The sequence below is a fragment of the Telopea speciosissima genome, chromosome 1, assembly GCF_018873765.1.
Source record: "Telopea speciosissima isolate NSW1024214 ecotype Mountain lineage chromosome 1, Tspe_v1, whole genome shotgun sequence".
NCBI lineage: Eukaryota > Viridiplantae > Streptophyta > Magnoliopsida > Proteales > Proteaceae > Telopea > Telopea speciosissima.
This window is the reverse complement of record NC_057916.1, coordinates 63,956,855-63,967,842: the sequence shown is the minus strand read 5'-3', so window position 1 is coordinate 63,967,842 and position 10,988 is coordinate 63,956,855. Positions and strand designations below refer to the sequence as shown.

At 36.4% G+C, this 10,988-nt stretch overlaps 1 protein-coding gene across 1 annotated transcript; it reads right to left on the bottom strand.

Annotated features, from left to right (window-relative positions):
* Window positions 1–533: 533 nt before the first annotated feature.
* LOC122659460 (uncharacterized protein At1g28695-like) lies at window positions 534–4,784 on the bottom strand. Its single transcript, XM_043854567.1, has 3 exons — window positions 4,621–4,784; window positions 4,136–4,531; window positions 534–1,119 (listed from the first exon to the last, which is right to left on the bottom strand). Exons 1-3 carry the CDS (start codon window positions 4,771–4,773, stop codon window positions 574–576), a joined length of 1,095 nt encoding a protein of 364 aa, XP_043710502.1. The 5' UTR covers window positions 4,774–4,784; the 3' UTR covers window positions 534–573.
* Window positions 4,785–10,988: the final 6,204 nt, after the last annotated feature.

Genomic DNA, 10,988 nt, shown 5'->3' with positions numbered 1-10,988 from the left:
AGATCAACTAAATCAATGAAAAACATTCTGAAATAGCAACTACTAGACCCCTTTGAATAATACAACATTGTGCTCAAACTAAAGTAAAACACTAAAAAAAATTTAAGTTGAGAGTCTCAAAACAAAAGTATAGCAAGACTTCAATCATCACAAGAGTTACTTGAGATTACAATCCACACTTGCACAAATAACTTGAGAGAACTTGGTGAACTCAAAGCCTAGAGGTCCGCCCTATTTATAGAGGAGAGTTTTATAGAGAAGACATGAAGAGACAAAGTCTCTCAAGAAAAAAGAAGAGATAAAGTCTTTCATATGTAGAGACACTCTCAAGCAATGAAGATATAAAGTAATTGAAATTAAACATAATGAAAGATTGAACTTATCTGTCTTTTCCTCTTGAACATGTGGGAGAGTATTTTGTTGAACTTGGTAAATGAAGAAAAGAATAGTCTTTAAAAAAAAAAAAAAAAAAAAAAGAATCATTTATATTCTTTTTTTATTATTATATATCCAATTTCAATGAGGTAGCTAGTTTACAAGAGGTATTATCATGGAGAAAATTTCCCCAAAAATCTATGGTACAGGTGCACTAAAATTGAACCCTATCCATGACTTGAAACATGCCTTATGATCAGACCATTTAAAGAATGAAGTGTTCTTAACTAAACGCTTATACTTCTTTGTAACTTGCTTAAATTTCTTCCAATCTCTAAGAACAGCTATAAGATCAGCTACCTTAGCATCCATACTGCGACAACAATTCGCGTGAACTGTTGTCACTGCATTAAAATCTCTACTGTCTTGACAGAATCCACTAAAATAGAGGGTGTTCAAGAACCTCACTCTCGGCCCCAATTGTTTGAACACACCCATATGCATTATTTTGATGAGGACATCTTGTTCTTTCATTCCAATAGAGTAGTTGTCTTTCATGTCATACCATGAATCAAATAGAGTAGTGGTCTTGTTGTTTGATTTAATGAAGTAGAAGCCTGTGTTGATGAGGTTGTCTTGTGAATGTGGATAGCCATTGAACTCATCACAACTGATCTGGAGATCCTCAGTTTGGTTTTTGCTCAATCTAGCAAATGGGTTCCTTAGCCACATTACATCCATATCCTGCAAGAATACAGGAAAGGAATAGAATTAGTTGAAGTGAACTACTTATGTAGAACAATAGAGGGACATTGTTATTGGTGAAGCCTGATTCAGTTCTAATCCAGAAAGTGCTGTGGTGATTCTTCAGTGGGCCTTTTCTGTTATGAAAACAACGCCCAGAATGGCAATTTGCAAAAGAAAAACAAAAATAAACCCTAACCCTGGAAAGTACACAAATGCCCCTAGTCCAAAAAATGCCCAAAAGACTTGAGCCGGACCAAAACACAACACATGGCTCAAAAGTACTCATTTCGAAGATCTCGACCAGCCCAACACAACTCTAGCCTTGGGCATGAAGCCCCGCCATTTTTCGGCATTCCGAGATCGTTTCGAGGCTGAAACGGCCCTCTGAAGGTCTCAACCGCACTTTCTAGACCAAATCAGGTTTCACCAACAACATTTTCGTCTTCGTCGAGAGCTTCAATTTGATATGTATTTTATCCTATGTTGGTTCGCATCAAATCGGGTGGGTTTCTGCGGGCAATTTTGTACTTTCTGGTGTTAGGGTTTTCTTATATATTGTTGTTATCTCTTTGAGAGATGTGTATGATCGTTTGTATTTGTTTCACAGAAATAGTAAATTTGTACCATCGTTCGGTCGTGGATGTAGCCTTTCTTCATGGGATGAACCACGTAAAATCTTGTCTTATTTGTGCTTGATTTCTCATTCTCTTTACTTTCTTCTATAAAATCGCCATTCTGCTGCGTTGTTTTTTTAACAAACATTATATGGCGGTGGTGGCAGTGGGGAGAAGGAAAGAGTCAAGTTTACTGGGCTGTTTTTTTTTACAAATTTGTGTATATGTTTTCTATAAGCAACTTTCAATCTGTTCCTCCAATTACCAACAAATGTGTTTTTTTTTTCATTCGATTTATTAAAAAAATATAAAAGCAGAATGGACATCACATTCATATTCTGTTCCAAATTTATTCAGAAAAACATCAAATTCGTTTCTTTTGAATATTGTCATACAAACCCCTTTAATAGTAACAATTAATGCTCAAAATAGATGCCAAAAGGTTCCAACAAGTGCAATGGTTTGTGCAGCAATTATAAGGCATGTGTTCTAGTGGGTGATTTCTCCCTCGGGCATGCATTAGTTTGCTATTCAGGCTGAGAGTACCATTAGTAAGTTGGACTAAAGTTTAATCATAAAAAATTAAGAACTAAATTTCCCTCCACCCATAGAGAACGATTCACCCTCTTAGGATTGCGGTATGTTCCAAAATACTCCCACCCCGCGGTGAATGCATGGGTGGATGGAAACTCAGTCCAAAAAAAAACAAAAAAACCTCAAATAAGTTTAGACTTTTGATAATTCTTTCTTGAAGAGAAGAATTATAAGTTATTGATATGGTTTACGTAGGTGAAACTTGAAAGTGCAAACTTCTGTTGAACTGTGAAAGGTATTCATTGAGATTATAAGCTTCCAATCCAACATAATGAAAGAAGTGGGGATCCAGGCTTTAAACAACTCACAGACCATGAAAAAGGAAGAATCCCGACAGATTTTTTTCTTTTTGGTAGTGGAGAAAGTGAGGGCGGGTGGACCCACGGTGTGATGGCTGAGCCAGTAAAGATCCAAACCATTCATATTTCTGGTCAGAGAAATCATTCTAAATGAAATTAATTAGATAAAGTATTCTCTAAATGATACCTCTAAGTGTATTTAAAATTTGACACCTTTTAATTATCTCTTGTTTTATTATCAAAATTCTTTAAGATAGGGTGTAACAGTATTTTCAAAAATAACTTGTGAGTAATCAATATGCCTCACTATCAAAAAAATTTATTGCCTTACATATATATATTTTTTGAGTACATATGTAAATTGACAATATATACCCTCATTGAGGAAAAAAAAATCTATTATACTAAAATGACAAAGAAGTAAAATTACAAATTATTTGATATCTTAGGGGGTGTCAATAAGAAAATCTAAAATATAAATATAGTAAATTCTTGAATATGAGGCATTATTTTGTATATTCCAAGTCAAATTTGCATTCTCAGATGATAAAATAAGTTATTTTTAACGCCCGAGAATGCGAAATCGACCTAGAATGCATACCAAACATAGCAAGTGTGTGCTTTCAATTAAGGGTGTCAATCGGTTTAATTTTGGATTATTCGGTTCGGTTCCAAAAAGTGTTGTTATGATCTGGAACCGAATATATCGGTTCTGAAATTCAATACTCAAACTGAACCTGCTCGGTTTCAGTTTGGTTTCGATTCTTATTCGTTCTACTAGATTCTTACATGGTTCGGCTCCAATTCCTCAACTCAGTCCATATACTATAATATACATATTATAATATCGTTTTTTTTTTTTTTTTGTTTTTGTAAGATATACTATAATATTGTAGTATAGCATAATACTAACAGTATTATAAAATCTAATACTAACATTAGTAATGTATACTATAAAATATTAGTATTATAATATATTAATATTATAATAAAATAGCATACTATAATATACTAGTATTCAAATTCGATTCGGTTTCAGTTTTGGAATTCAATTCATATGCTTGATCCAGTACCGAATCGGTTCTAAAATCTAATACTCAAATCTAATCGAATTTTATTCGGTTTAGTTTAACTTATTTGATATGATTTCGATTTTGATTTTCGATTCTGGTTCTAATTTGACACCCTTACTCTCAATGGCCCTGGGAGGATCTTCTGCCTACTTTTAAAAAGGTTAAAAAAAAAAAAATTAATATACTAAAAGGTAAAAGGAATGTTGATCGATCGGAGATTGATGCTTGGGAGAAAATTTTTACAAAAAGGAAGATTTGTGTTCCATTTATTGGGCAATAATAATGGTGGTGAACTAGTGATAACCTGGTTCTACAATAAGTTAGAAAACGAAGCATCAAAAGCTGTCTGTTTTGCTTCCCTTCACTCGCATCTATTCCAAGTAATCCACTTTTGCTTTTAAAAGGAATATTAATGGCGAAGGTTAAAACATACCGTGAAGATGAAGTTGTAGCCACGCTTCAGAACATCGCCAAGGAATTGGGTTCTCCTCCACATCATTTTGATGAAATCCTGAGACATATACAATTTCTCCTCTCCAAAATCCACACCTTCAGTCTCCAATTTGTAGCAATTAATAAGCTTCAAAAATCTGCACCGTTCGAAGGCTATTTGATCCATGGCCACAAGCAATAGATGATCCACCAAGCCTCGTGTGTCGTCTCCCAACCAGAATCCTTCCAAGAATAAATCAAGCATCGTCTTCCCTCTACTTCCTCCATCGGCATAAGCTTTGTTTACTATAGCAATTATAACTGTCTTGTTCGCCATTGAAGCTCTCTCCAATGCCATGTCAAGTTCATCTTTGGGGGACTTCAGGATTGTCTCACTCTGATGAAATGAAATCAATAAAACTAAAGTGAACCCATTTCCTGATTTCATAAAATAAGATTTGAGGAAAGGAAACAGATGCTTATTACCAGTTTGGGTGATGGGCATGGGCAATTCTGTGTTGGAAAGTAAAGTGTTGATGATGATGAGGTTGAGGTAGACCAGAGGCAGAGATAGAGACCTGCGGCGAACACAACAGCTGCTACAGCCAAGTTTGAAACGCTGGTTTTGGAGTAATCCATGAATTTGAATTTGAATTCTGCATAATCCAATCCAATGTTTTTATGTTTGCTTTCCTCTTGCTTCAGAGACATTATAACAAACACTTGAGAGACCAAACCTCATTGCACCAAAAAAAAATATCAAGAAACCAATACATTTGGATTTTGTAACTGATGACATTCTATGGTCTAGATCTGTCGGTGGAATTCCGAAAAGTCGCAACAGAAGTTTAATAATTGGGTGTTTAGGCGTGGTGGGTCCCCTTTAGGGGAGAAAATTTAAGAGAGAGATTATAAAGCTTCAATTTCTTTTCTGTTTTGAACGTTAGATTGGAATTCACCTAACTGCCGACATAAAAAGAAGAGTTAATGTGGGGGTTCTTGACTGAAGGGAGGGACCCAACCCAAAAATCAAAAATCAAAAACCCAAAACCCAACACCCAAGGCCCAAAAAGGGGTTTTTTTTTGGGTAGAGGCCCAAAAAGGGTTGGGATTTGGAAAGTGGAAAGTCAGAAAGCTCAGAAGATGTATGGTTGTGAGTTGGCGTTAAAAAAATCTAACAGGATCTGGTTTTCTGTACATTCGTTATCAGGCTCCAATCAAAGAAGCTACCAGTGAAGTAGGTTAGGTCCACGTCCACTGGTCCAGTTTGTTGTATTATTAGTACTTGTATTTTAATTATGTATTGCATTGGTGGGCAGCTCTCACTTGGCATGGTAGGCATGGCAAGGATTAAGATCTTGGTAACGGTATCGGTATCATTATCGGTCTCTTTCGATACCAAAATTTGGATTGGCTGGTATCAGCCTGGATGGATCCGTCAATTTTACCCTTATTTTTCATTAAAAATTGAGACTTTTATGATTCTACCCTTGATCTGATATTGATACCCAATCGGTCAAGTATTGGTGTCGGCCTTGATCGATACCAATAAGTTCCAGAGGATTCGATACCAATACCTATCGGAGGGAGAAGCATACGGCCGACAAAAGAAAGTGTTTATACCCTATTTTTTGTTAAAGATCAAAACATCACTAGGAGAGATGTTATACGATCGATGAAAAGGACATCCACAAAAGGGATTCTGAGGAGCATTGTTTACACCTATTTTTGGTCAAAGACCAAACCTCTCTCTCTCTCTCCCTCTCTTTCTTTTTCTTGGTTTCTTGGTATACATTTCTTCTGTACATCTATATTTGAATTGTTTTTTAAATGGTCTTTTGCATTTATTTCTCTTTTAAATGGTTCTTGTGCATCTATTTATCTTTCTCATAGTTTGGTCAGAAACATGAAACTATGGTAGCAATAGCTTATTATTTTCTTTTACGTGTTACATACTACTGCAATAATAATTTCTTATTTTCATTTTGGTTCTTGTTTGGTTATATTTATACTATGATGATGAATTGAAGCTTCCCCCTAGTCTGCTTTAAGGTATCAAAGGACATTTTTATGAAAATTGTTGAATTAGTATGGTACATGCAGAAAGTACAGTTGTAGCATGACAGTTAAGAAGCATGTACATCTTATTCTCAACGAGTAAATGTTGGTTCTTCAAAATCTTATTTACATGGCCATTGTGTGGAATGGTGGAATTTGCAATGTTGATTGTTGCAGTAAATTACCTTAAATTTTTTTTTTCATTTTTTAATGCATAGGAGACAAATGAAAAAAATCAAAGCAATCAGGGTCAATCCGATCCTGACAAAAATCAAGGTCAATCAAGGTCAACCCGACCCAGCCCAACTCGATTAGGATCAATCAGGGTCGGGCTGGGTTGGGCTGAGCCCGGTAGGATTGGGCCTGGGCTTGGCTTGGGCTTAGCTAAGAGGACTTAGGGTTGGACTTGGGTTTTAAAAAACCCGGCCCAGCCTACCCAACCTAGCCCTGTTTCACCCCTACGCCTGTGCATCTCAACTCACATCGTGGATGCCGAAAATAATGGTAAGGGAAATGACAAAGTGAGAGCAGTTTTAGCATCATTATTGATATTGGACAGTAGAAGATCCTATAAGGCAGGCTAGGGGTGTCAATGGGCCGGTTCGGGCTTTTCGGTTTCGGTGTGACTTTTATAGAAACCGAAACCAAACCATTAAAAAATGTTCGGTTTCGGTGCGGTTTGGTTTCGTGGCGGTTTCGATTTATGATAACGGGTTGATATCGGTTTGGATTCGGTTTGGTATCGGTTTTATATAACTAGTAAGGTCCGGTTAGTGCTAATTTTTCCTCTCTTTCTCTTTTAAGTACATAAAATATTTCAAATACACTGCATCTGTGTATCCTATGTCCTATGGCCTATGGATACAATTGGTTGGGTTATCACTAACAAAGGATATGAGATAAAGTGAGAAACTATCACAACACATTTAGGGGGCAATGGGGCATTAGGCATTTATTGATTTACTTATTTATCGGGTTAGGTCGGTTCGGTTTGGGTTCGGACCTAACGGTTTGGGCTATCGGTGTACCGTCGGGCTAGCCCAAACCAAACCAAACCGTTTGCCTCTCTGGATCCACAAACCGAACCCGAACCATTAAAAGTTCGGTCCGATGTGGTCCGGGCTCGTTCGGGCCGGTTTCATCGGTTCGGGTTGGGTATTGACACCCCTACAGCAGGCAAAGAAATCCCTGAGTCGCAACATAGTACACATTGATTGATGATTCTAGTCAATCCGATCCCACCACGTATGAATTGAACCAGGGAAGCATCTCTTTCATAAGGGAGAAAAATATTGCAATCGCAGAGAAGTGAAGTCGGCTCAGGTTCTCGTACGCCTCTGAGCCGACCTATGTAGAAAGTGGATTTCTTCAAGTCGGCTCAGGGGCATACAAGATGGTGAACCAGCCTCTAGAGAGGACCCTTTAGGTAGTGTTTGGTTGAAGGTGTCGAACGAGTCGGATTCTTAAATTAGATCAGCTTCTTAAGAATCTGGTTCATGTGGATTTGGATTCGGATAAAAAAGCCTGTTTGGTTACCCTGGGTCTGTCAGGTGGAATCCAGTTGAAAAACTGTTTGGTTGCCTTGGGTCTGTCAGGTGGAATCCTTCTGAATTCATATGTAAGACTGTTTGATTACCTTGAGTCTGTCAGTTGGATTCTTCCTGAATCCATTTGAAAAATTGTTTGGTTACCCATGAATCCATTAGTTGGATTCTACCCTGCGTTGCTACTGTCTACACTGCTGTCAGTTGAAGATAATATCTTGTGTTAAGTGTTGCTTTCTTTCTAATCTTTCTTGCCCTGCGTGCTTCTCATGCAGCAGATGTATAAGTTCTCTTGCCTTAAATGTACAAATTTTTGTTATTGTCTCAACTGTACAAAAACCTGGTGTAACCCCTGTTGTCTATGTTATTAAGAATGCTCCTACACTCATTCCTATTTTACTTCTTGAAGTTAGAATTTTATTCAATGGGAGTACAGGAAGTGCTCTAGTAAATTAAATCCAAGGTGTAATTATTTAAATAAATTGTTACTTGTAGTAATAAACTATAAAATGTTTCTACTGAAATATCTTTTTTCCTTTTTTCTAGAGGAAAAAATTGAGATGTTATGCACCTCATGCTTTCAAAAAACACAAAGTAGGGAGAGGGGTAGAGATGACCCTTCTCTATATAAATAAATGTTGGGCATGTACCTATAAAATAGAGAGTAGAAATGACCCTTCTCTATATAATCTCTTCTTATTGTCCATTAAACTTGCATTATTAGGTTATGGTCCAGATTTAATAAAACATCAAATGGACCTAATACATTACTTGTTTCCCCTTTTGATCCAAGAGAGAACATCAAACCAATCAATATGCTCTTCACTGCATTAGCTGCTCCTTGTGCCATTTTGTTTTTCTTTCTATTCTTAGGAGTTTTCCAAGATTATGTATATTAAAATTTAACTTTTGTACTTCATATGGTTAGATTTATCGTAATTGATTTCATCATATTTTGTAATTTCTGTTTTGGTACTAGATGGATATTGACCCCGAGAACAAAGAGATGATATTAATCTGGGTACTTACTGCTGTTGTCATAGCAGTAGAAAAGTATAACAAATTATTTCTCACAAAATAAACTTATTGGCTTGAGAGTAGTCGTGGATGGATTGAGACAGAGAGAATAATTGATGCTTCCGACAAGACTTGTAGAGAATTAATAAGAATTAGTAGAAAGGCTTTTTATACCTTATGTCAAAGGCTACAAGATGGTGGCCTTCTGTTTCATATCATCTCAGTTCGAGTCGAAGAACAACTGGTCATATTTTATACACAATTGCCCATAATGGTAAGAACCGAGTTATGAAGCATGATTTTGGACACTCTGGTGAGACAGTAAGTTGAAACTTTAATACCTGCAATTCTTAATCTATACCCAGTGTTACTGACGCCTCCAAGTACCACAACCCATGAAAAAATATTGAACAATCGAAGAAGCTTCTACCCCTACTTCAAGAACTGCATTGGAGCCATAGATGGGTCATATGTCCCAGCTTGGGTTCCAGTTGTTGATCATTGCAGGTTTCGAGATAGAAAAGAAAATATATCTCAAAATATTCTAACTGCATGCGATCATGATAGAAGGTTTACATACATACTATTTGGTTGGGAAGGATCGACAACAGATTCTAGAATATTAGATGAAGCCATTCATAGACATGGTGAAACCAAGTTAGTGGTACCTATAGGTAAATTTTATCTAGTTGATGCTGGGTTTGCCAACAAAACAGGGCTCTTGAGATCGTATCATAATGTTAGGTGCCATTTGAAGGAGTGGAAGAATTCAAACTTGTCACCAATAAATAAACATGAATTGTTTAATCTGCGACATGCTAGGCTGCGAAACATTATTGAACGGGCATTTTCTAATTTGAAGTCAAGATTCAAGATATTGAAGGTTCAAACGGAATACCCATACAAGACTTAACAAAAAATTGTGCAAGCATGTGTTCTCATACATAACCATATCTTTACACAACACAGTGCTGATGAAGAAGAGGAGTGGTTAGCTGCAACTGAGACAGCTGCAGGGCCTAGTTCTAGTGTTCAACCCAACCAACATATTTGACACATCTGCTGAAGATGAAGTTGAGGATGATCACAGTGGTGACGAAGATGATGGTGAGACAGTTGTGCTGATCAATTCAGAGAAGAAATAGCTGACAACATGTGGGCTGACTGGATGACAGGCGATACGGATGATGAAGAAACTTCTGCTTCTGTTGATGATTAGTTTGACTGATATTGTAATGTATTGGATTATAAACTCAAGACATGTTTTTGTGTTGTACTGGTGTTTAAACTGCTGACATGTTTCTTTTATATTTGATTTATGAACTTATGTCATGTTTGTGTTAAGTTTTATGTTTATTATGTTTCATGATCTCAATGTTGAATGGATGATTGGATCTCAATAAGGAATGATTGTATTAACATAGTATGTCATGCAATTCTTATTTTTGTGTTTGAAGATTTTTTATTTTTGTATATTAATTTCATTACTAGTCATACTAAGAGTTGAGTTATTGCATTGAGAGTGTGAACAACAGGGCATAAAAAATGGCTACACAAGAGGGAACCCAGTATAGATCACAACCCATTGCAAATTGACTACTTGATGTATCTCATTATATGTTGAAATTATGTGTTGTACAACATAAAAGTGGAAAAGGTGGAGACAATGGGTTAAGAAAAAAGATATGACTCGACATATCTAAAAAGTTAAATGAGAAATATGAGATGACATATGATTGGGAACACTGCTGAAACTATGTCAAGATTTAGAAGACAAGATTTAAAGCTCTTAGTGATCTACAAAAAAATAGTGGCATGAGTTGGAATGCTCAAGAGAATAGGTTTGATGCAAACTAACATGTTTGGAATGAATTCAAGGTAATATTGGTGATCATTTTAAAGTTTATAAACTTATGTATATGGTAAGCTATAATAATAATATATTTGAATGTTTGACAGAAGAAGGAGCAACGATATTGGAAAGAGCATAGAGTTCTACCAATTAATGTAGAAGTAACTATTTGGCTGGGCAATGAAGTAGCCACAGGGTTGGAATCCTCACACCCTGCTGATGCAGCCCATGATGAAAATCTTGAGTTGCCTTTCCAAGAAATGGCATTTGATAATATTAACCTAGAGACTAAAGACATGGATCTTGAAGAAGGAGAAGGTAATTCCACTCTCAATCAGAGTACTAGCCGTTCAGAGAAAAAGACTTCTACATCTGGCCAAAGA

Bases quoted from the DNA above. Each gene is read 5' to 3' on its own strand.
- LOC122659460 (XM_043854567.1), bottom strand. From the start codon at position 4,773: ATGGATTACTCCAAAACCAGCGTTTCAAACTTGGCTGTAGCAGCTGTT. The intron at 4,532-4,620 runs GTAATAAGCATC...TCATTTCATCAG, and splicing joins CATGCCCATCACCCAAACTG to AGTGAGACAATCCTGAAGTC. The intron at 1,120-4,135 runs GTATGTTTTAAC...GTATTCTTGCAG, and splicing joins GCTACAACTTCATCTTCACG to GATATGGATGTAATGTGGCT.